The 23,395-nt window shown below is 43.2% G+C and overlaps 2 protein-coding genes and 1 long non-coding RNA gene across 11 annotated transcripts in view; 1 reads left to right on the plus strand and 2 right to left on the minus strand.

Moving 5' to 3' along the window:
• The first annotated feature begins 244 nt into the window (after positions 1-244).
• On the plus strand, positions 245-4,932 carry LOC102292922. 3 transcript variants are annotated; one of them, XR_006055255.1, is made up of 5 exons: positions 245-501; positions 2,702-2,954; positions 3,080-3,184; positions 4,009-4,118; positions 4,825-4,932. It is a non-coding gene; the product is annotated as an uncharacterized LOC102292922 (long non-coding RNA). The 3 variants fall into 3 exon arrangements; XR_316865.3 differs by having other exon boundaries at positions 245-458; XR_006055256.1 differs by lacking the exon at positions 245-501 and adding an exon at positions 508-1,418.
• Positions 2,146-5,227, minus strand: tmem88b (transmembrane protein 88 b). Its single transcript, XM_014339033.2, has 2 exons — positions 4,820-5,227; positions 2,146-2,998 (listed from the first exon to the last, which is right to left on the minus strand). Exons 1-2 carry the CDS (start codon positions 5,225-5,227, stop codon positions 2,714-2,716), a joined length of 693 nt encoding a protein of 230 aa, XP_014194519.1. The 3' UTR covers positions 2,146-2,713.
• A 9,419-nt stretch (positions 5,228-14,646) lies between these two features.
• Positions 14,647-23,395, minus strand: part of kdm6ba (lysine (K)-specific demethylase 6B, a) — a 101,581-nt gene continuing 92,832 nt past the window's right edge. For all 7 annotated transcript variants that reach the window (XM_042227510.1, XM_042227514.1, XM_042227509.1 and 4 more), the window contains 13 exons: positions 19,831-23,387; positions 19,549-19,675; positions 19,190-19,295; positions 18,855-19,060; positions 18,352-18,452; positions 18,189-18,257; positions 17,944-18,092; positions 17,723-17,837; positions 17,437-17,624; positions 17,192-17,333; positions 16,882-17,008; positions 16,408-16,578; positions 14,647-16,278 (listed from right to left, as the gene is read on the minus strand). In XM_042227510.1, coding sequence (XP_042083444.1) covers positions 16,261-16,278; positions 16,408-16,578; positions 16,882-17,008; positions 17,192-17,333; positions 17,437-17,624; positions 17,723-17,837; positions 17,944-18,092; positions 18,189-18,257; positions 18,352-18,452; positions 18,855-19,060; positions 19,190-19,295; positions 19,549-19,675; positions 19,831-23,387 — 5,076 coding nt within the window. In that variant the 3' untranslated portion in view covers positions 14,647-16,260. The remainder of the gene's footprint in view (positions 16,279-16,407; positions 16,579-16,881; positions 17,009-17,191; positions 17,334-17,436; positions 17,625-17,722; positions 17,838-17,943; positions 18,093-18,188; positions 18,258-18,351; positions 18,453-18,854; positions 19,061-19,189; positions 19,296-19,548; positions 19,676-19,830; positions 23,388-23,395) is intronic.

The raw sequence follows: 23,395 nt of genomic DNA on the forward strand, positions 1-23,395 counted from the left end.
GTAGCCACTGAAAAGACTAGAAATGGGCGTAATACATTAGATGTCGGCTAGCGCGCGGCTAACATTTACCACAAAGAAAAAGGCTTAAATGCGCTATCGTGTAATTTCCGCTAAATCCAGAGTCGATAAATTAGCGTAAACATAAAAGAAATGCCAGTTTCCATAAAAAACAGCGGACTTGCCGGCTTCTTCGCTGTTCCGCTGCGTGTTGTTGTTTTGGTGACGCAACTTCCGTCGAGCAGACGATTGGTCGTCTGCAGTGGGAGTCGGCGCTCCTATTGGCCCGAGTCTACAGTGTCTACGCTCACCGTAGACTCCGGGCCAATGAAAAGACGTAACCTGTCTACAGTCAGCGTAGACTTTGCCCACATTCCTGGAGGTTGCTGTTTTAATAAGTGTTTGCTGAAAAACAACAAATACAAAGTATGGATAACACAAGGAACAAATCCACCTGAAAGGTCTGCAAGAAGGATTTGCACCTTTTCACAGGGGGCACTTTGCGTAAGCCCTAGTACATAATTTTCCAGTGTGTGTACGTTACACATGCTAATTTTTTCAAATAATTGTTTTGCTATGATTATTGAAATGCACTGAGTATGATGCAATATGGCAGCGTTATTATAGCCGTTATGGCGAGGTGATGTATGAAATGCTGTGAAATTAGCTAACATTACTTAGCAGTAACAGTAATGTGACTTCACTCAAGTGAAAGCTTTAAACGTTAGCCCGATACTTAACTAGCCAACTTAAGGCTTTCTGATTAAAGACTAAAAGCAAAGTTATCGCCAACTAAATAGAATACTGTTTATATTTTTGTCTATGACTGGCATTACGGTGCCTTTGGAAACACCTTAAGGGGCAATCATGGTAATAAGAGGGACTGATCCATATGTGCACAAAGAATTGACAGTTTTTGTGCTACCGAAGTTCCCCGGCTTTCATTCAAAATCTGTTTATCGTGAGCACCTACACATTAAACAACTTAAACATTATTATAATGGCTTCAAGCTCGCACTGAGGCCTGTGTTTAACTATCAGCCACTGTGACAGTAAACAAATTTATGTTTTTGTATATCAATATTTCATACTTTAAGGCTGCCTGTTTATTTAACGGAGATGAAAAAATACATTACAATTGTACCTAAAAATATCAAAGATGATAGATTAAATAAATAGATTTTAGGTAGATGCTTGTGCATTCTTAAAGTCTTATATGTTGATTTGAACTGAGTGTGTCATCTGTTCAAAGCCTCCCAGTCAGTGCTGTTCTCCATGCCTGTCTTACTGTACGCGGTGCACAAACACTTTAAAGTTGATCATTTAGGACTTCAACAATAATATTACAGGAATGTAGTAAAACAAAAAAAACATCTGTCTCCTACTTTTTGCGTCACTTTGGAAAGAAGCATCAATATCTGGTGAGAAGACTTATTAGTTTGGCCTTGCTGTGTATTATTTTGGTTTGATTTTGATGTTTGGTGCAGTTTTCTCGTTTTGTTTTGAACAGGAGATTTGATTTGAACACATTTGTACATCTTAATTTTTAAGTGAGATGTGCCTTTTGAGTTTCGACACTATATGCATATAAGGCAGCCTTTTCCTTTTGCAGTATTTTTGTGTGGTGTGTTTTTCTCTTTTTAGTGAAAGGGGAACAAAGGACATTTAACTCAACCTAAGCTGATCTGTTGTAATTTTCACACAGTCTTACTGAGGTGATGCAAAGTGAAACATGCATTCTTGTTTGTTTGTTTGGTAAAGTCCTTAAAAAGTGCTTGAATTTGACCCTGATTAATCCAACACATGATTAAAGTTTGCAATTCAACAAGAATGGGGCTAGACAGTTTGTTATGATATGTAACATCGTCTGTTTATCACAATACGTCACACGCTTAGCTGTCTGTTGTATTTTGAAACTTGTAACAGCTATGATTTCTAATAACGCCTAACAAACAACACATCTTATTTGTTTATTGGCTGACAACAGTCAAAAAGGCTAACGTTGGTGGATTTCATCGTTCCCCTAAAACAGTTGTTGTTACTCCAGTCGGCTCTGACAGTCGCTCTGATGGATAAATGGACCGCTCCTGTTTAAACTGCTTTTGAACTCTGTAAACTCGCGCTAATAAAAGGGCAGACCACACCAGCTAACTCTCGTAGCTTTATTTATTTTAAAAAAGGAAACAAAACATGCAAGAGAATGCAGTTACAGTTTGCAACAGCTAAAAAGAAAACTACACTAGACATATAAATGTTTCTCATTATAACATAAATGTGACAGGATACAGCTGTGAAGTGTCAGTACAACCTTTGTGGGATTTGATGTTTTTCAGATGTCCAGTTTCCTCTCAATCACTTAAAAACACATAAAAATAAACCAGACCATCATGTAAGTGTCTTTTTGTCTCGGCTGTAATTTATTGACTTGAACAGGCTCTCTTATTGAGACCGTGTTATTTAACAAAGTGGAATTTGCATTTGTTTTAGTTTCATTTGAAACTAAAACAAATGCTTTGTATGGATTCGTTTTTTTCCATAATGCTGAGGCAATATTGTAACTAGAAAGTTACAAGATAATTATAGTTCACATATCTCAATTTTCCTGACATCTGCTGCCTTTTCTTAACCCTTCTTTTTTTGTTCGTGCCCCTTTACTTAATCTAAAGGTCTTTTCTCACCCCGTTTTCTTTTCCCCTTTACCAAGCCCATAGTCATCTCACACCCAGACCTTCCCCTTTCCACCGCCATCAGCAGCATCTCGACCCCCGCAGCAGCCCGTGCCCAGGCCACGATGCTGGGTGGCCGGGAGGTTCTTGTACACGGCCCGGCTGTATGGAATGAAACACAGGCCCAGCTGGAGGTGTCGGGCCAGACGACAGTATGCAGCCAGCGCCAGGACTAGCAGAGGGGTGACCAAGAGGAAGCCCACCACCAGCAAAGCCACACAGCCTCCATCGGTCAGTAGGTCTGAGCAGTAGGGTGTAGTTCCATGGGGGCGCACCTGCAGACCACATGGGAAACTTTAGTGTTTTCAGTCAGTCATCTTTTTAAACCTTTATTTTGCAACTTTACATTTTTTAAGAAGGCTCCGCTCCCACATAGTCGCTCACACGAAAACCTTGGCTGATCTGCCGGCCGCCATCACAATCCAGAGGATGACGTACTGTATGCGGTATGTGTGTATGAGGTGAGGACAGACACCAGTTGGTAGTCTGAGATATAACACTCTCATTCTCTCGCACACACATAAACATATGCATGTCTGAGAAAAATTAATGGAACTAAAAAGACGTTGGTTGAAGCTACTGTGAGCTGGATTGATGCTCTATGTCAAAGTATGTGCAATAGCACAGTGGGAGTGGAAGGAAAGGTGATGGGTTCAAGATATGAATGTGGAAGAGGAGGAGAGGCGGTATGTCTGAATTATCCCTATAAGCCTGTGAAGTGAGCATATGAATGCACGAGCAAAGTGCAGGCTGCAAGAAAGTAAGAATGACATGGAAAACACTAAACTCAAACCTCTGTCAACCTTTGTCTGTAGAGTTGCAAAAAGGGCAAAGCAAGGCAAGAGTTGTGCACCAGAATCCACTGGAATTTGAAATAAGGTCTTCTATATTGTTCTTTTAAATGATTAAAGTCGTGCAGTCTTAAAGCCGTATAGCTGATTTAATCTTACTTTAAAAATAAAAACAACGAACATTCTGCATAAAAATATAATATAGTGCGAGTTAACGGAGGAAGCGTTTAGAATAGGAGTCGTAGAAGATAAGACTCGGACAAGTATGCCCGTGTTTGTTTTAAAATCGTGAGAGCTCCCGAATGCCTCCAGATCTGAGGCAGGGTGTACTGGGAAAGGAATGCACTTGTTTCTTTTTTGCAAAAAGTTGTATATATATTGCATGTGTGGTTGTGTTTTCTTAAATACTTGGATCCAACTTACTTTCTTTATATGTTTTTTTTCTTCTGCCCTTTTTATTTCTCCCGAATTTTCTCCTTTCTTCACCCTCCCAGATCCTGGTTAATCCTTTTCTAAGCTGGTGTCACATGAGGTCTTACTGTGAGAGAACATGAGAGAATCCTGGTCCCTCTGGTTATTAAGGAGGCCTACACAAGTGCCATTGGTATGTGTGAAAGCCTCTGATCCACCATGACTTTTTGGTTTAGTCCAGGTGATGCTTCTGCATACGATGTTAAGTGAGCAGCTTGGTTTTAGCTGTATGTGCTTTTCAAAGATAGTTTTTCCTCACATGCAATTCTGTGTATTAACCGTTTGTTTAGTTTTTAATATTTATGTTTTTCCGATATTATGCTTTCACAATCATATGTTAAAAAGTGTATTTTAATCCCTAAAGCAGACATTCTTTAAAGGTTTGTGCTCTAATGCCTATCCTACTCCTGGCCACTTGCCCAGTCCAGTTGTTTCTCCTCAACATCTAAAAGAATCTGAGACTTATCAGATTATAAAACCTCTCATCGATGATAAAAGCCAAAGCACTCCCCAAGCCCCAAGCACAACTATTTCAAACTTGTGGATAAAAGTTACAAGATTAGGACTTGTAGACATTTCATAAAAAGATTGATGCAATCATCTCCACTCAGCATCTCTCCTTACATACTCCGGTGGTTTCAAATGTCTGCGATGCATGATTTTTGAGAGCAAATAGCTCTATGAATTATTATGAAATGCGTCGGAGGATGCATGCAGATGTGCTAATCGAGTTTAAATTGCGCCTGAATGCCGCGGTGCAGAAGAAGAGCACAAAGAGTTCACACAGTTTTCACATGTTCCCCTTCATTCGCTCCCCGTTTTCCTTTCTCTTACTGTAGAGTGACAGAGGAAGCCAAACACAACCATGACGATGGCTGGTGTCAGGATGATCCCGAACACCAGTCCAGCGAGGCACGCGTTGATTGCGGCGATCAGCACGTTCTGAGCGGTCACCAGCACCGAGCAGGCCCAGCAGTCGAGAGATCCCCGCAGCTCCAGAGGAGCCTCGCTTCCCCCGCCGCCACTCTCAGCTGCAGAATAAGGAGGAGGCACAACCACACGTGAAGGTGTTTCTCTCCCTCCGCCCACAGCCGCGGTGGATGCCAGGGAGTTGGAATGGTGAAGATGCTGCTGCTGGTGGTGGTGGTTGGTGTGGTGGTGGTGGTGGTGAGGTGGCAGTTCCTCAGACAAGTCCAAGGCCTGATGGTGTGCCCCCCTCTCGAGAGTACCGGCCATACTCATAACGAACTGTGTGAAGAAAAAGAAATCGAAACTTGGTCTGAATCAACATCAAGGATGAGGAGATTGTGCACATCATTGCAGGTGTTTTGAAGGTGTTGTATGTGTGGCCAATGTGTTGGTGGTTGGAGACTGTGTGAGCAGTCAGGTGTCAAAGTGACAAAAACCACTGAGTTAGTGGTTGTGGGTTCACTAAGAGGTTACATGCTTTTTCTGTCAGGAAGCTAGGAAGCCTCGTGTGATGCCATCTGTGAGGTGATGATTATCAGCGAGCTGATTGGCCAAAAGGAAAAGGCCCCATAATTGTTATATGTAGTTTGTGAAGTGGAGAGATCAAGGCTAAGTTTGTACATGTGGGTGTTGTTTGCACATGTAACTGTGGCTATGTGGTGTTGTGTGTTGTGCCTCTGCAAGCACCGATGCTACTAAAGAAAAAGGTTTAACTCCTCAGGCTGGTTGTTGATCACAGATATATCTTGTACTAGTAAAACAGTCCACCGTTACAAATCGAACCCTTAGAATTTTCACTGTAGCTCAGTGAAGCACCAGCTCAATAATACCCATGACTTTGCTACTACAACGAATTATTCGCTTACTTTGTGTTAAAATAATGGTCGCGTTTTCTCGGGATTTAGCAATTTTTTGACATGGGAAGAGATCAATAAAGAAACGACAGTTTAAAAGGAGTTGGTCACAGGTTTGGATATATTACTTTTGGTTGACTTGTATATAAATTGTGTTGAAGTGAATTGAATAATTCTCCCAACACAAAATGTAATAACAATATGGAATGACATAAAAACGATGCGGTGTACTAATGTAAATATGTTGGGGTAATGTTATGTTCAACCTATCTGTCTTTTAAAACAATAGTCTAGCATATTCACAATATTGCAGGGGACGGGGTTAAATATTTTGGTTAATTAAAACAAAAAAACCTTAAAATCATCCATCCATCCATTTTCCTGCAATATTATTAATGGCCAAGGTGCCATTATTGCAAGATGTTAGGCATTTTATGGAAATCAAATGTTTCATAAAGTGTATAGAGTCATTTAACTTTTGTAAATAATGGCCTCGTGAGCATGAAATATTAAGAATAAGTTATGGCAATTTTATATAACAAAAAATCGGGTTGATATTTAAGAGATCTTACACCAGGACGTTGCATTCTTTTTGCGCTAGGGCAGATTTTATGGGGTACGCAGCTGCGTCTGCTGCAGGATATCCTCACTTCTCTGAGGTCAGGAGACAGCGATGGCCATGTTGGAGAGAGGACGTGAGAGTACCACGGCTGTGCAAGCTGCCAGAAAAAGCTTCAGTGCCGGAAAAATCCCAACAGGAAAGACCTACTCAACCTGTCATCCTTTTATTTTTAAAAGCGTTGCCACACACTGATAGGAAGGCCATCTTTTCTTTGACTTGAACGAGTCACAGATTCATATTTATGCCGTACGGGAATGCTGTGTGGACAAAAATTGAGCACATTAGAATCTGTCCTGTGCAGGAACCAGTGGAGGACTATGCCTGTGCTGGCGGTGGTGTGATGTGTGTAATGAGTGGTTCATTGTGATGGCAAGATGGAAGTTGCGTGCACAACAGCAGCTTTTTGTACAAACAAAAACGGGTGAGGCCGTTTAATCGTGTAAAGTCAGAAAGGTCAGGTAAGATGGCCGTGTGTGCACGCTGTGCGCACTTAAAGCTCAAGTCGAACAAAAAGTAACCTTCAAAATATATCGGCTAACGTTGGACTCGCTGGATCTCAGCAGGTACAGCAGATCCGGGGCTTTCGCGATGCTGTCCTGGGTGCTTTAGTGTTAATTTTTCCACGCCTGTGTCCCATTGTTATCCCAAGTGTTTTTGTAAGGTGGAAGGTCATAGAGGAAGGACTGGCAGGAAAGTGTGTATGCGCACATGCGTGTGTGTGTGTGTGAGGTGACTCATTGTGCAGCTTACTGAAAATACATTTAAGGACTCCGCCCATTTTACTCACTGCTCTTACTTTTCGTGGAGTAACGTGTTGTGTCGTAACTAAATAGCTTATTTCGTTTAGCTCAAATATGGAAAACTGAGCAGCGAGGTTAATGAAGCTACTGTATGAGGATCTTTTGTTTTCTTTTTGAGTTTATTTTTGTGTCATAATGTGTAGCGCTATATTGTGGATAAGCTAGGTCTCAGTGCTGTCATGCTTCATTGATTCAGGGAGATTTTCTGTTGTTTTTTCTTTCTTTTCTATTATCTGGAACAAAATAGCTGCAATAATACTTGTTTGTCTCTTATACTCATTACGTTCTGTTGAACATCACTCAATAGATGTAAACAGTGTTTTAGCTTCAGTGTAGTAACTTATATCTCAGCTGTTCAGTGTTAATATGATTTCATGGTTTGAGGTCGTACTCACGTTGTGCTGTGGGGCCCGGTGGACCTCTTGCTGTTCCTCCTCCAGATTTTTGCTGCTTTTCTCACTTCTTCTGCAGAAGACTTGTGACCAGTCTGTCAGCCACACTCGTGCACTCCCTGCACACTTTAATGAAGCTCTTTCGTTCTGCTTTTATTCCTTCAGCTGTTCTTTTCCAGTTCTCCAGAGTGAAGTTAAAACAGGCTTTGAGATCTTCTTGGAGGTTCCCCTTTGAAGCCTTATCTCTTTAGGTGATAAATTGGTGTCCTGCAGCTTTGCTTTTGGTTTCCGTCAGATATCCTGAGATGTCAGTGGAAAAGATTGCGTCCTAAATCTTCTGTCGTCTTCTCCGATCCACCGATCAAATTGTTGCTGTGGACGAAGTGGTGCAGAGATGATGGTGGAAATAACCGAAGCTTCCAGTTGCTGTGGTCTTTGTCTTCGGTATGTCAAACTTCTGTCTCTGCCCTCCTCTTTTTACCCCCCATCTGATTGAGTCCAGAGTGCTGTATCTCCCCTCCTCCTGCACTCCCTGCATCCATCCCACTTTCTCCCCACCCATCAAACTTATCAAACCCCCCCTGCTTTTCTCCTGCAACTCCTCTCACTGCACACATTCCACCTCTCTTATCCAGGACATGCTACACCCCTTCACCCTCTCCCTGTTGCAATGGGGGCTGGGTGTTGTGTGTTAGGGGTCAGAATGAGGCGGCTGACCTGATAAGTTGAGGTGCAGGAAAGCAGAAAAAAGGGGGGGAAGGGCAGTAGAAGCAGACTTGGTTTGTCTTAAAGGTGGAGGTACCACGGAGCCGAGCACATTCTTTTTATCATGTTTATTTGTATTACAGAGTCCAAAAACTGCTTTAGAAAATGTTAACCAGTGATTTAAACGTACAGGATGATAAACTCAGCTGGAGTTGATAAGAGGCAGATGATGCCATCTGACATACACAGCTCTCTTAAGGTGTCAACGCAGCATTTCAGTCAGGTTGACTTTGACGTGGCTGCTGCAGTGTCCAGTCTGGGCCAAGCTTTAGCTGTCAGACAGATGGTCTCACGTTGACTCTAGAATACTTTATATACAGAGGAGTTCATGGTTGACTCAGTGACTGTGAGATGCCCAGGTCCTGCGGATGCAAAACAAGCCCCCATCATCACCCCTCCACCTCCGTGCTTGACAGTTGGTGTGAGGCGTTTGTGCTGAAATGCTGACTTTCAATCCTTTTTATAATCCGTTGTTATTATAAATCATGAAGGTGTGATTTGGACCTCTGTGGGTCTTAGAGGTAGTCTGTGACACCAGTGTGTGGCATTGCCGTGCGTGCATGAAAAGTTGGTTTGAGTCCACGATAGCGCCCTCTTTGTGCTACATGCACAGAGAATCACTACGTTTAGTGAGAGCTGAAGCAAATTTCATACATCTAGATTTAGCTTGACCATGTGTGTGTGTGTGTGTTTATATGTCTTTGTGGGGATCAAAATCAAAAGTTTACTACACTTGTGGGGACCAACAGCCCTTATGGGGACCAAACTCTCAGTCCCGGAAAGTTTGAAGGCATTTTTGAGACTCAAAATGTGGTTTTAGTGTCAGGGATACAATTAGGTTATGGTTAGGTTTGGTCTGAGGGTTAGGATTAGGGTTAGGGAGTCATTGTTGATGGTTAGGGTAAGCGGCTAGTCAATTAGATGTCCCCACAAAGATATAAAAACATATGTGTGTGTCGTTTTTAGTGCAGTAATGTTTAATACATGTTTTTTGTTACGTAGTTCATGCCCCTGTTCCTTAAATATACTGACTACACTGATCCGCTACATTTTACATGGTGCAGTGTTACAACATAGTTCAGTTTTCTCTGTAAAATAAAAACAAATACCGAAGTTGCATTTATGTTTAGTAGGTCTTCATAGAAATGACTTTTAGATTAGCTAAAAAGATTTTTAAGTAGAGGAAACACTGATTTGACCTGCGCCGTCCGCTTAAAACACATTGTCTTTAAATACTGCGTCACGTTGTTGCTCTTAACACATCCTGTTGTCAGGGCTCGACAAAGCTGTCTGCAGCTTTGAAGACCTGATCAATATCCAGCAATAGTTCTGTCTGTGCTGTTGGGTTCAAATCAGCCAGGTACCTGATAAAGTATAAAATTAAAGAATTTAAGCACTAATAGATTTAATATAAATATAGATGGTTCGTGGGTTTTTTGTGTAATCGTCTTGAAGTCACATGTATAGCTTTTGTCCTTAGATAACAGAAATAATTACTAAAGATTATTAAAAAGTAAAATTACACACTTATATTATGACAAATGTTTTTTTCTAAATGCTAAAAACACCCTCTATGGTATAAAACTCCCGTGCGCAGTGACAGAACGTTGGCAGGTCACCATGTCCTCGGGTTAAGCTAGAGGCCATGGGGCCAGCAGGAGGACAGGCTGAAGGAAATCCTGCTTGAAAACACACAGGAAGACCACCTCCGTCTGTCTATCTGTCCACCCCGCTGCAGTCAGGTGGCGATAAGAGAGCCAACGCTCTCGTCTCAGCCAAGAAAAAAATACTTCAGCTATGCAATCACTAGCAAGCGGCGTAATCAGGACGATCAAACTTTGATGTTTGTTTACGCTGCTCTTACTGAGCATGAGAGCAAAGGCTGTGAAGTAACTATTTCATCTGTAATGTCGAGATCATACAAAAAACAACCAAGATCTGAAGTAGTGACATTTCTACTGTAGCATAAAGGCTTATACGTTTCTGCTACATTAAGCAGAAAGGTCACCTCTAGTTCTACATACCACGTATAGCTGTCCCATTGATGTCTTCAGGTTTATTGGGTAACTGGGGATAATAAAGAGGCCAAAGAAGGGCTTTAAGTAAATAAACAGTGCAAGCTCAAAGCAGAGGAAAAGGGCTGGAAAATCAGGATCAGACAACACTAATTATTTTGCTTATGCTCTGATCTTTTATCATTTCACTGATTACAGCCTTTGTGGGTCTCTTGGGATGTTGCTGTCTTACCTCACTGCTTTCTATCAGTGTAATCTCCCATTCTTCATGTTTCTTGCAACATCTTACATCTGTTTATTATCGGACTGCTGCTACTGCTGCTCATCACACTAAACCTGAGGTGTGACTTTGACCAGAATAAATCACCATCTGAACAGATAGATTCTTATAAACCACATAGCTTATGCGTCTTACCAGGACTTGTCTGACTAGAAGTTACTTGAAGCATTGACATACTACCTTTTTGCACTAGTGCTCATTGGTGGCTGTGGTGGTGTAAACAAAGAGCAATCTAAAGCAAACTTGAATGCGTTCTCTGTGTGACTTGTTGTCGTATAATCTGTGAGGAAAGCCTGGCAGGTCTGTTATTGCTTTGTGCTGTTTCCTGCTCTGCTATCTCTTAGGTTTTTCTGCTTGTGCAATCTCCTTCCTTAGTTTATCCTGGGTTCTGATGTCCAACTGGAAACTTTTAGATTACTCTAGCCGTATTTTTTCACACGCTTGTCTAACAATAGCAAGCCCGAGGTGAGGACGTGAATAACAAAGCTGCGCCAAACATATGTCACAGCCAAAGGATATGACTGTTTTTAAATGGTTTGAAGGAGGGTTGTGACATATTTTAGAGCGGTGAGGTGGCTGAATGTGTGCTATAAATAAGAAGAGAGGCGCAAGAAGATGGTTAGCGCAGACGGATCATCAGAGAGGTTCAAGCTGTTGTATTCAGAGGTGCAGCTAATGAATACTTTGAAACAAGCTGGACACAGCTAACACAAAAAAGTGTGTCTTGCTCCTCCATGTGTGCGCTCACATTAATGAAGGCTTTGACAGGATTTATGTGGCGATTGATTTTTCGGCAAATTGTGTCACAGAGAGCTCTGTGTTTCAAATCAAATATAGAAAAGGTAATATATATTTACATTTTTTTTATTTTGAGGTAATAAATATGTTTCAGTGGATTTTTTGACCAGTGTTGATACAAAGTAGCAAACCTAAAAACCTAAAAACTCCTAACTGTGTTAGCTGCAGGTCCAGCAGTGTAGAACCGACTAACTAGGATCTATAAGATATACTTTAATGCATCACCAACACATTCCCAAGTTTGTGCTGCTTTAACTTCACTGCGCAGCTTCCTTCAGTGGTATTATTGAGAAACATTTGCATTCGAGCACTCGATTATTATAAGAATTAACAACAAGTGGTGCTTAGAGTGAAATAAATAAATAAATACAGTTCAAAAACAATTTAAGGAAGACTTGGAAAACAATTGAGATCTCAGTGGGGTAAAAAAGAATCATGCTGAATATCTGTTCTGATATGGACCGAATAATGAGTTAGGTGTCAGGTTTCGGAAAGCAGGAACCAAACATAGGACCTTCTGAGTTGGCGACAGTGATATCACATAGTTTGATGGAAATGGCTTGTCATGTCTTTTTTCCTGTCTTCCTTCTCTCACCCCAACCGGTCGCAGCAGATGGCCCCGCCCCTCCCTGAGCCTGGTTCTGCCGGAGGTTTCTTCCTGTTAAAAGGGAGTTTTTCCTTCCCACTGTGCCAAAGTGCTTGCTCATAGGGGGTCATATGATTTTTTTTCTCTGTATGTGTTATTGCAGGGTCTACCTTACAATATAAAGCGCCTTGAGGCGACTGTTGTTGTGACTTGGTGCTGTATAAATAAAACTGACTTGCATTGAACTGAAATGTAAATGATCAAGCTACAGAAGGATGAATTTAAAGACACCCAACAATCTCTGTCAGGTCAGTTCATTCTGCAGAAATTTCATCACAGCAACTCAAAATAATACTCAGTAGTTTGAATGTAATGCATCCTCCAGGAACTGCCTGCATGCTCTTGTCACATGAGCCCAGATATTGTCATGCACTAGGAGAAACCCAGGACCCACTGCACCAGCACAGGGTCTGACCAATCTCTCCAAGGATTTCATCCTGATCCCTAATGGCAGTCAGGGAGCTGTTGCCCCCGTTGCCCAGCCTGTAAAGGTCTGTGACATGCCTCTCCAGATCATCACTCACCCACCACACAACTGGTCATGCTGAACGATGTTACAGGCAGCATAATGTTTCCCACGGGTTCTCCAGACCCTTTCACGTCTGTCACATGTGCTCATGGTTAAAAATGCTCTCATCTCTGAAATACACAGAGCTCCAGTGGTGGACCTGCCAATTCTGGTATTCTCTGGAATATGTGACAGTGAGCACGGGCCCCACTAATTCAATTCAATTCAATTTTATTTATATAGCCAAATCACAACAACAGTCGCCTCAAGGCGCTTTATATTGTACAGTAGATCGTACAATAATAGATACAGAGAAAAACCCAACAATCATATGACCCCCTATGAGCAAGCACTTTGGCGACAGTGGGAAGGAAAAACTCCCTTTTAACAGGAAGAAACCTCCGGCAGAACCAGGCTCAGGGAGGGGCGGGGCCATCTGCTGCGACCGGTTGGGGTGAGAGAAGGAAGACAGGATAAAGACATGCTGTGGAAGAGAGACAGAGGTTAATAACAGATATGATTCAATGCAGAGAGGTCTGTTAAACATAGTGAGTGAGAAAGGTGACTGGAAAGGAAAAACTCAATGCATCATGGGAATCCCCCGGCAGCCTACGTCTATTGCAGCATAACTAAGGGAGGATTCAGGGTCACCTGGTCCAGCCCTAACTATATGCTTTAGCAAAAAGGAAAGTTTTAAGCCTAATCTTGAAAGTAGAGATAGTGTCTGTCTCCCGAATCCAAACTGGAAGCTGGTTCCACAGAAGAGGGGCCTGAAAACTGAAGGCTCTGCCTCCCATTCTACTTTTAAATACTCTAGGAACAACAAGTAGGCCTGCAGAGCGAGAGCGAAGTGCTCTAATAGGGTGATATGGTACTACAAGGTCATTAAGATAAGATGGGGCCTGATTATTTAAGACCTTGTATGTGAGGAGCAGGATTTTGAATTCAATTCTGGATTTAACAGGAAGCCAATGAAGGGAAGCCAAAACAGGAGAAATATGCTCTCTCTTTCTAGTCCCTGTCAGGACTCTTGCTGCAGCATTTTGGATTAGCTGAAGGCTTTTCAGGGAGTTTTTAGGACTTCCTGATAATAATGAATCACAGTAGTCCAGCCTGGAAGTAATAAATGCATGAACTAGTTTTTCAGCTGAGACAGGATATTTTTAATTTTAGAGATGTTGCACAAATGGAAGAAAGCAGTCTTACACATTTGTCAGAGCCTCAGGCCACTCTCATGAAGTCTGTTTTTGATTGTTTGGTCATAGACATTTACACCAGTGGCCTGTTGGCGTTATTATGTACTTCTTTCTTTGCAGTGCTCATCCTGTTCCTCCTTGCACAAAGGAGCAGATACCAGTTCTGCTGATGCGTTAAAGACCTTCTATAGCCCCGTCCAGCTCTGCTAGAGTAACTAGCTGCCTCCTGGAGTTTCCTCCATGCTCTTTAGAAGGTGCTGTGAGACACAACAAACTTTCTTGTAATGGCACGCATTGATGTACCATCTTGGATGCATTAAACCTGTGCAACCTCTGTAGGGTCCAGATATCACCTCATGCGACCAGTGGTGACACTGACACTAGCCAAATGAGGGTTGTGTCATTGTCGCCCCTCTAGTGGAGCTGAGGTTAATTTCATCTCAACAGCAAAGCAGCTGAAACTGTTTAACAACCTCATTAACTGACTGCTGCTTAACTCACCAGATCAATATCCCAAAAGTTTAATTCAAAAGTGTTTCTTTCAATTTTTTGGAAAAGTGTATTAGACAGGAACAGTTGAACATCTGGTCTGTTTTGGACCAACTCTTAACGCTGTCAAAGCAACGTATCATTTATACTGATTGTATGTGGATTAATTTTGGATTGCAGAAAGCACATCTGAACCTAAATGAGTGGGTTCATCCTTTGACCATTCTCCACTTCTACATCAAGTTTTATAAAATGCGTCCCGAGCGTGTAGGAAAGACGCCGGTGTCAGATGACAGGTGAACAAATTCAGACAAATTGTGCTCAGTCTGAATTTATCAAAAAGCGTTTATTAATAGTCATAGTAATGTCACAAATTCACAAGTGTTTAAGACATGTCTGGCTCAGTTTGGTGTGTATGTCTGCAAGTATGTCTGTGTGGATTCTCTAAACAGTGCAGTTATAAACGAATGACCACAAAGAGAAGGAAAGTGTAAGATAATATTGCAACAGGAAAAATAGAATTCTCATTTTAAGAAGACAAAAAAAAGAAAAATTGTTCAGAGAGAACATTTAGCACCATCTATCCCGTTAGCATATTCAACAGATATCATAAAATCATTCAAATCTCATCTAAAAGCCCCCTACATATTCAAAAAAATTACCATTTCTCAAAAACACTTTGGAAAAAAAGTCATTCTGTTCCTTTTTTAATAAGCGTACAAACACAGCATTCCATTAGTCATCTTCTCTACGTGAGCAGTGTGCCTATTGTCTACAGGAAAGGTGGTGTTATATTAAAGATAAAGATATAATTTAATATATATCATGAGAGAAAAGACAGGAGGCGAGAGGCGAGCACCAGAGAAACAGTAGCCTCCACTCCGTCCACACAGCCTCCATGTTTTAGTTCTTACAGAGCAAACAGTCACCATAAAACAAAGGGAATAAAACATAGCAAAATTGTACAACCCTATCAGAAAAGGGAAAACGCCAATATCCAATAAATAGAGGAAACATTTTAAATTAAATGTACAATGCCAAAAAAAAAAAAAAAAAGTTCAGGAAATACGAAGTCTGCATATTGGAACAAACAAAACACACACCAGAGGACAATGACTTTTTCTTTTTTTTTTAAAGAGAGCGGTCATACACAGAGTGAAGAAATGAACAAGACCTGACAACCTGTGACAACTGAATATTAATCTCCAGAGAAAACAAAAGCTAGAACTCATAGAAACAAAATTTACAACACATTCAAACTTTTTAAAAAAGTAAAGTTTAAAAAAAACACAAGAGCCCCTCCCCCAACCCCCCGCAAAAAACAACCAAAGTTGCTATAACCCGTATCTTTTGAAGCATTCCAAACAATTTTTAAATTCTTAATGCTTTTAGAAAAATGTTCATAACTCTATTAGTATTTTTCCATTTTCTCTTTTCTAAATACAAGGCCAATGTGGTATATATCTAGGCGGATCTAGTTTAGAAAAAAAACAAAACAACAATAAATTATTTTTTAAAAAGACAGCACCCCACGAGAAATTTCAAAACAGCATGTACAAATTTCAATATTCAAGAGAAGAGAAGAGTTCTTTCCGGTACTGACAGAAACACGCCGTTGAAACCATCAGCTACCCTCCACAGTTTGTTCAATGACAGCACCAACTGCCCCCGTTAACCACCACAGAGTCCAGGGGTTCTCGTTGAAAGCACCATCTGAGAGTAAACTGGTATCTTATTGGCGGCTTGGTTTTTTTTTTTCTCTTTGTAAACAAGTAAGGAGTAAACGTATTCAACTGGCTATTCGGCAAGTAGTAGCAGTAGTCGCAAGAATCATGCTAAACAATAATGAATGGGTGAGTTGAAAACCAAAGTGAAACTGTCTTTGTCCTGCCTCGCAGGAGTTTTGGTTTATGGCTGAGGAGATGTACGTGGGGAGCTCTGTCATCGGGAGGAGGAGGCCTGGAAAGACGAGACGTAGAAACCAAGATTAAAAATAGATCTATTACTGACAAATTTAAAAAGTCAAAGTCTTTGATCGAGTTAGTTCATGAAAGAACTGCGATTACGCACTAAAAAGTCAAGTCTCACCAGGGTGAAGGAATCGTATACGCTCATGAGCTCCTCTATGCGGTACTGCTCCAGCACAACTACGTTGGTCAGGCTCGGGTTGCGGTGGCGTGCGCAGTCCTCGCAGTGAACCACGTACGACTTCCTGCTGTTGTTCTCACTCGTCACAAACAACAAATTGAACACCTCCACCTGCGACAGGAAAGAACAGCAGAGGGGTCAAACTTTGAGTTGATCAGTCGTCTGGTAGAAACTTCAGGAGCCACCTTTCAAATCTACAGCTTCAGAGTTTGATGATACTAAAAAGTCTTATTTTTCCTAGCTTGTAAGCTTACTGGTAAAGATAAGACAGTAAACTCAGTCGCCATTCTATGTGCCCTAACAAACTCGCTCTAACACCCCTAAAAAAGGTCTGTAGATGATGAAGATGAAGATAACTACCGAAGCCACAAAGCAACGAAAGTCTGTTTAAGTTTGTGTTTGACGGTTACTCACATCGCACTCGTTGCAGTAGTAGGCAGGCTCGTCTTTGACTCGACTCTGATAGGAAATCTTTTTGCCTTCAGCCACCAGCTGGTCACGCAGGATCTGGATGTGCTTCATGGACTGCATCAGGCAGTGTCTGACAGGAAGGCAGAGACCCACATTTGCAATCAATATCAATATTCACGGGCAGTTTTTCTGTGGGTCGCCACTTTAAAAATCATTGCAATAGTTTCTGCTTTCGCTAAAACAGATTTTTAGTTGGTGCTGCTGTGGATTTACCTACCAAGTGCCTAAACCGATAAAAACCAGCTGTACTCACTTGATCATCTTGTAGGTGTCTGGGTCACTGATCTTCAGAGTGCGGGCCACATTCCAGGACACATGAATCATGGGGACAATGGACTTCACCTTCTTCACTTCGTTCCACTCAAACCTCTCGAGCGCCAGCTGATACTGGTAGCCTGTAAATATACATGAAACAATATTGAAAAATACAAGAAATGCTACATAAAAAAAAAAAGTTGAATGAATATGCATTTGGCCACTAGATGGTGCCCTTCTTACCATTCAAGGGTCCAACATTCCAGGCAATATTGTTGCACCAGCCCACAGCCTGAACCCAGTGAACAGTACCAGCATTTATCCACACCAAGTCTCCAGGCCGCTGGATGAAGCGGTAGACTGGGATGTTGGCGTTGTAAAGGTCCTCCAGTACTGGCCACCAGGACCCTGTCAGGTAGTCCACTCCGTGCCTGAGGACATTAAAGGCAGACATGTAGAAGGTGTCCAACTGTAAACCAGCCTCACCACAACACTCCTGCACATCCACTGTTACTCTGCAGCTACTCACTTCTCACAGAAGTCACTGATGGCCTGCCAGTAGTTGTCATGGACACAGAACCACTCGCAGTCTCCAGGGCCAATATTGATGTTCACTGAACAAAAGTTGTTGTTCTCCTGGTGACCTGTCAAATAAGCACACACAACATTGTATGTTTTTGCTAATAGTGATTGAAGCTCCATCACACCTTCATTTAGATAGTAAGCTGTGTTGCCTATAGTTTCCTTCACCTGGTGTTCGGCTCCCTGGGACCTTCATGTAGAGCTGGACGCTGTTCATGCCCAAGATGGTGTGTCCGACATGGGTCAGCATGTTTCCGCTGGATGACACGCGCATAAATGCTGGAAGCTTCTGCAGCTCCTGAAGCTGAGGCTTCCACCTGAGCAGAGAGACAAACGATTGTAATGCCGTCCTCTTAGGTAATGGGCAATTATTAGCTGCACAAAGACACAAAGAGTTGTTTTAGGCTACTCACCTCTTGGGATCAGAGAGATCAATGTTGGTGCCAAATTTAATGATTTTCCCAACTGGTTTCTGCTCACCACTGAAGAAGATATTGAAGCTTTAGTACAAGTGACAAAACCCTGATGCGCCTCCAAAAAAGCTGGGTTAAAAGTTTTATAGAAAAGTACACTTACTTGCAAGTTTCTTTAGAGCTGTCTTTGTTGGGAGTCTCAGAACTGCTGGGTGGCTTCTTCTCATCGTCTTCATCCTCCTCTTCATCACTGCCTTTCTCCTCCTGAAAAGACAGACAAGTTAACTCTTGCTGCATTGTTAAACCTTTCTGGGATCATATTCCAAGCTGTTGTTTCAAACATGCTCTTAACAGCTCAGGAAAAAAAGAAAGAACATGAGCTCCTTCAACTTCAGCTCAAAATGAAAGAATTATTCTTTATCTTTTAGATGCTTCCACAGTTATTGGAACTGAAGTTTGAACTGCGCCTGGCTAAAGCCACTGCTTTATTAATGTTATATTTTATGCTTACATTCAATTATATCGAGGGCTGTAATTAGCATATATTGGTTATGGTCACCGAGAAAATGGACTTATTTTTTGCTCCACCACCTATTTGAATCTTTAGGATTACTATATAAAGCTAACAATCTTAATTTCTGTAAATAGCACTGGATCAAAAAATACCTGGAGAGACTCCTGGAAGCTGGAGGCCTGGTACTGGGCGTACTTGGCGATGGTGGTGTGGGAGCGGCTGCTCTCGCAGGGCCACGTCTGGCCCGTGCCACTAGGGTCCCAGTTCTCGTCGGCAGGTTGCTGCACTTGAGTCCTCACCTCCACCATCTGATCTGCATTGGCTTCCACCAGGGATTTTGTTGAAAAGAGCCCCAGGTCTGAATAGGTAATGAGAAAATTAGGTACAAGTTTTCCAAATCCTGTTTCTCTTCTTCATAACATTTGGGAGAGTCTACTTGCACGTTGTTTCATTATATTTGTTTACACATAAGCCACTGTAAACTTACTGAGTCGCAAAGATCCAGCTAGTCCTCGGATGACAGTAACAGGATTCTTGGCGTCAGTACAGAACTGCAGGAGGACAGGGGAGAAGGCGTCCCTCTTGCTTTCCAACTGCAAAGAAGAACATTACCGCGTTACAAAATCTCTTTTTATGCATAATTAAACCACAGGTATCGCTCGGTAGCGTGAGTGTTGTTGGTGTGTTGTCTATAGATCTCGTGTTGTTTTAAACAGTTTATATTTAAGTGATAAAACACTGAAATTCCTGAGTTTCCTGTTGCTGTTTTGTATGTTGGGAAAACCCATGTGAAGCCACCACAGAATTTGTGTTCAATAGGTTTGTGTTAGAAACATAGTGACGTACATAGATGCTGGGTGTAGGAGGGTTGAGTTTCTCCCTGGGAATTGGTTCCTCTTTGCTTATGATGGGCTTCACAGAGAAGGCTGGCAGTAAGTAGGATTCTTTAAACTTCCCTTTGAGTCTGGCTGCCCTACAACAGGAAAAAAAGGCAAAGGTTGACAGATGCTAACATGAAGGCACCAATCGTTTCTCTAACAGTTCATTCCAAAACGGTTACGTGTTAATTTAGCTTCATTTGAATACTTGTGAGACATTACATGAAATCAATTTTTAATTTGCACTTACTTGCAGGATCGGATAATCTCACTCGCAGTGTTCTTGATGCTGATGTCCTTCAGCGGAATCCTTTTTTCCTCCACCTCTGAGGCAATGAACGTCTCCCTGTCGCCGCTCTCCACTTTGATCAGCCGAATCTTGAGCTCTTTTGGTGGTCCATCTGACAACGCCTTCAATTTCATTAAATCCGTAGAACCTAACGAAGACCCAGATTCGCCTTTTTTGTGCTCAGAAGATCTTTCTCCCGTCCATTCTCTACGCTCGCCTTCGCTTGTGGAGCTGGTACTGCATGCTTCCTTGCATTTCCTTTTTTCAGTTTCATAGAGACCAAAGGTTTTCTCTGAGCCCTCCCTTCTCTGGAGATTGAGATCACTTAGGATTCTGCGATCTTTCTCTTTATGGCTCTTGCCATCTTTGTGCCGCTTGTGGCTGGAACTGGAATGGGTGGATGAAGAAGAATCTTTCTTGTCTCTATGCTTTTTCTTTTCTTTTCTATCTTCATGCTTTCTGCTGCTGCTGTGACCGTGCTTTCTCTTCTTTTCTTTGTCCCTCTGTCTGTCTCTGCTTCTGCCTTTCTCTCTGTGTTCCCTTACTTTCTCGGGTTTGTGTCTGTTCCCCATTTGACCTTGGCTGTCATGTTTTTTGTAGGAGCTCTTGTAATGGAGTGACTGTCGGCTAAGCATGACCTCACAGCTCTTGCCCAACTCTGCCAAAGAAGATTCAGAGATGGTTGTCAACTCTTGCTCCTCCTTCATCACCCTGATAGGCTTTATCGTAGGAATGCGTTTCTTTTTAATAAAGGTGAAGCTTTCCTCTGAGTCCCCTTCATCTGTCCAGACATCCGAGTCCTCTAATTTCAGCTTCTTATCTTCCAGTAGAGAACGAGGAGAGGACTTCATGGGTGGGAGAGCAGGACTGAATGGTGGGTTTGTTGAGTCTGATGTGGGAGAACTGCTTTGCTGCTGGCAGCAGATATCAGGGCCCAGTGACAGCGAAGAGGAATACTTAACCCCAACCAGAGCTGATGGAGGAGGTCTCCCAAAAGGCCCGCCACGGTAGGCATACTTCTGGCTCTCTAGGACAGTTGCTAGAGACTTGAACATGCTATTAACACCCGTCTGATGAAGGTGGGGTCTTTGGGGTGGCGGAGAACAAGATGGGGCCTCGGAATCCTCTTCATCTTCGTCCTCATCAGCGTCACTTTTAATCTGTTCAGGGAGACCATAAAGTTTAGCCAAGTCACTGTGACGGTAATTGGTGTTCCCTATTCCCACTGGCATGTGCACGGGCTGTTTAGGATTATTTGGAGAAGGTTTAAGATAGTCCTCGTCGTCCTCGTTGAGAGAAGATGTTCGGCTGCAAGGTGATGCCAGAGAGCCTTGGCGGCTGAGCACAGGAGGACTGGCGTTGGATCGGTCTTCATGACTGGGCTGATGTTTGGTCGCTGGAACCAAGTCTGGGGCGCAAAGATAGTTCTTGTTGGGCTCAGCACTGGGAGAAAAGGTGCCAATGAGACCTGTGGGCCCATTCTTTTCACTGTTATACATCTCCTCTTCCTTTTTGATGGATTCGTCCAGCATGGCCATAATGTTAGCCAGACCGTCGGGAAGCAGCGTGGACTCAGAGGACTCCTCCTCAAACTGAGCGCTGTCAGAGTCAGCGATTTCCAAACCACCTCTGGTCAGCTGCTTGTTGAGGATTCCCCCGGTGGAGGTGGAGGACAGAGGTGGGAGGTTTTCTCTAGAAAAGGCGTGATACAGTTTCGGCGGCTCTCTTAGTGCCACCGTGGGGAGAGAGTGTTGGCTGCTGTCTCTCTCCCTGGCTGGGTCTTTGGATTGGCTGGGTGCAGTTTGCATCGCCGGGGGCTTGTTGGGGTACACCGGCTGGTTCATCCCTGAGGTATTGTTTGTTGAAGAAGGACTGAATGTCATTCCGCCATTGGTACTCCACATCTCCCTCTGCCTTTGCTTTTCTCTGGCATAGTCTGTCTGAGGTGTAAGAGGAGGAGGCCGCAGCCTTTCGACATGAGCGGCAATAGCGGCAACGGCGGGTGTCTGGCCTGATTGGCAGGGGAGCACACCACCACGGCTTAGCCAGGGGTATGGAGGAGAAGCCTGAGCACTGGGTGGAGATGGACCTGAAGGAGATGCAGTGACAGAAGAGAGGGGAGGAGGTGGGGGCACCGTGGAGGTGTTTTCACAGAGTAGCCTTTCTAGATTTTCGATAGCAGCCTGCTCTTTTCCTTTTGCGCTGCACAGTTTGTCGTCTCTGTTTCTCTCCATCCTTTTTTTCTCTTCCTCTTTCCTCACTAGCTCTTTTTGTTTTTTCTTTTCTTCCTCCTCCCATTCCAGCTGTCTTTTCTTTCTCTCCTGCTCGTGCCTTTCTGCTTCCCTCCTCCTTTTCTCCTCTTCCTGCTGCTTCTCCCACTCTCTCCTTTTCCTTTCCTCTTCTTTCTTCTCCCACTCTCTCCTCTTCCTTTCCTTCTCCCATTCTCTCCTTTTCCTCTCCTCTTCTTGCTTCTCCCACTCTCTCTTCTTCCTCTCTTTCTCCAGTCGCTCCACTTCTATTCTCCGTCTCTCCTCTTCTTTCTTTCTCTCCTGCCTCTCTTGTTCTCTTCTCCTGTTCTCCTCCTCCTGCTTCTCCAGCTCTCTTTTCCTCTCCTCTTCCTTCTTTTCCAGCTCTAGCCTCTTCCTCTCCTCTTCCTGTTTTTGTCTCATTTCCCATTCCCTCTTTTCTCTCTCTTCTTCTCTTCTTTTTCTTTCTTGCTCCTCTCTCTCTAGCTTCCTCCTCTCCTCAGCTTGCATGTGTCCCTCTAGCTCAGCATCGAGTTTGTCGAGAGCCTCTTCAATGGACTGAGGGACAGAGGTTGGAGTTCGCGGATGAGAGAACATCTGTTTGGAGGGGAGGGCTGGGCTGGATGGTTGAGGCGCAGAGCTGACGGTGGAGTGAGAAACTGGGCAGTAAGTTGGAGAGTTGGAAAGCGGACTTGAAACTGTGCTTGTAATCACACTGTCCCCTGCCCTGTTTTGCCCTGAGGAGAACAGAGAAGATGAGGAGGAAAATGGAGGTTTTTCCAGTTGAGCCTGAGCATAGTACGCCATCTTCCCCTTCATATGCTGGGACTTGGTAGCTCCGTGTTGGTGAGACTGGTTTGCGGTGGGAGCTGGGCCTCGATGATTGCCTGGCTGCTGCAGAGCATCCCTGTGAGATTTGGAGTTAGTGACGGCACTGGTAGGGGTTTGTGGGGCTGGCTCCCTTCCTCCTTGCCAGCGGTTACTAGTACTGTCATTGTTCACAGAGCAGCCAGCAGGGGGAGATGTGGCCACTGCAAAGGAAGCAGCCATAGCAACTCTATTAGAGCCGCTGCTGTTGCTATGGCGGCTGACAGAGTAGGGGGTCTGGGACATAGGAGGGTTGGTTGTGATGACAGGTGTTCGAGTAGGTGGCAGGGGAGGGCTGACGTGATGTTGATGCCGGGAGGAACCTGGATGCCGACTATCCACGACCTGATTGTGGCTCTGCTGGCACTGAGGTAGCAGCCCTGGAGGCCTGTAGCTGCCCGACTCCTGAAGAC

The sequence above is a fragment of the Haplochromis burtoni genome, unplaced genomic scaffold (assembly GCF_018398535.1).
Source record: "Haplochromis burtoni strain Fernald_Lab_line unplaced genomic scaffold, NCSU_Asbu1 Contig_265, whole genome shotgun sequence".
In the NCBI taxonomy this organism is placed as follows: Eukaryota; Metazoa; Chordata; class Actinopteri; order Cichliformes; family Cichlidae; genus Haplochromis; species Haplochromis burtoni.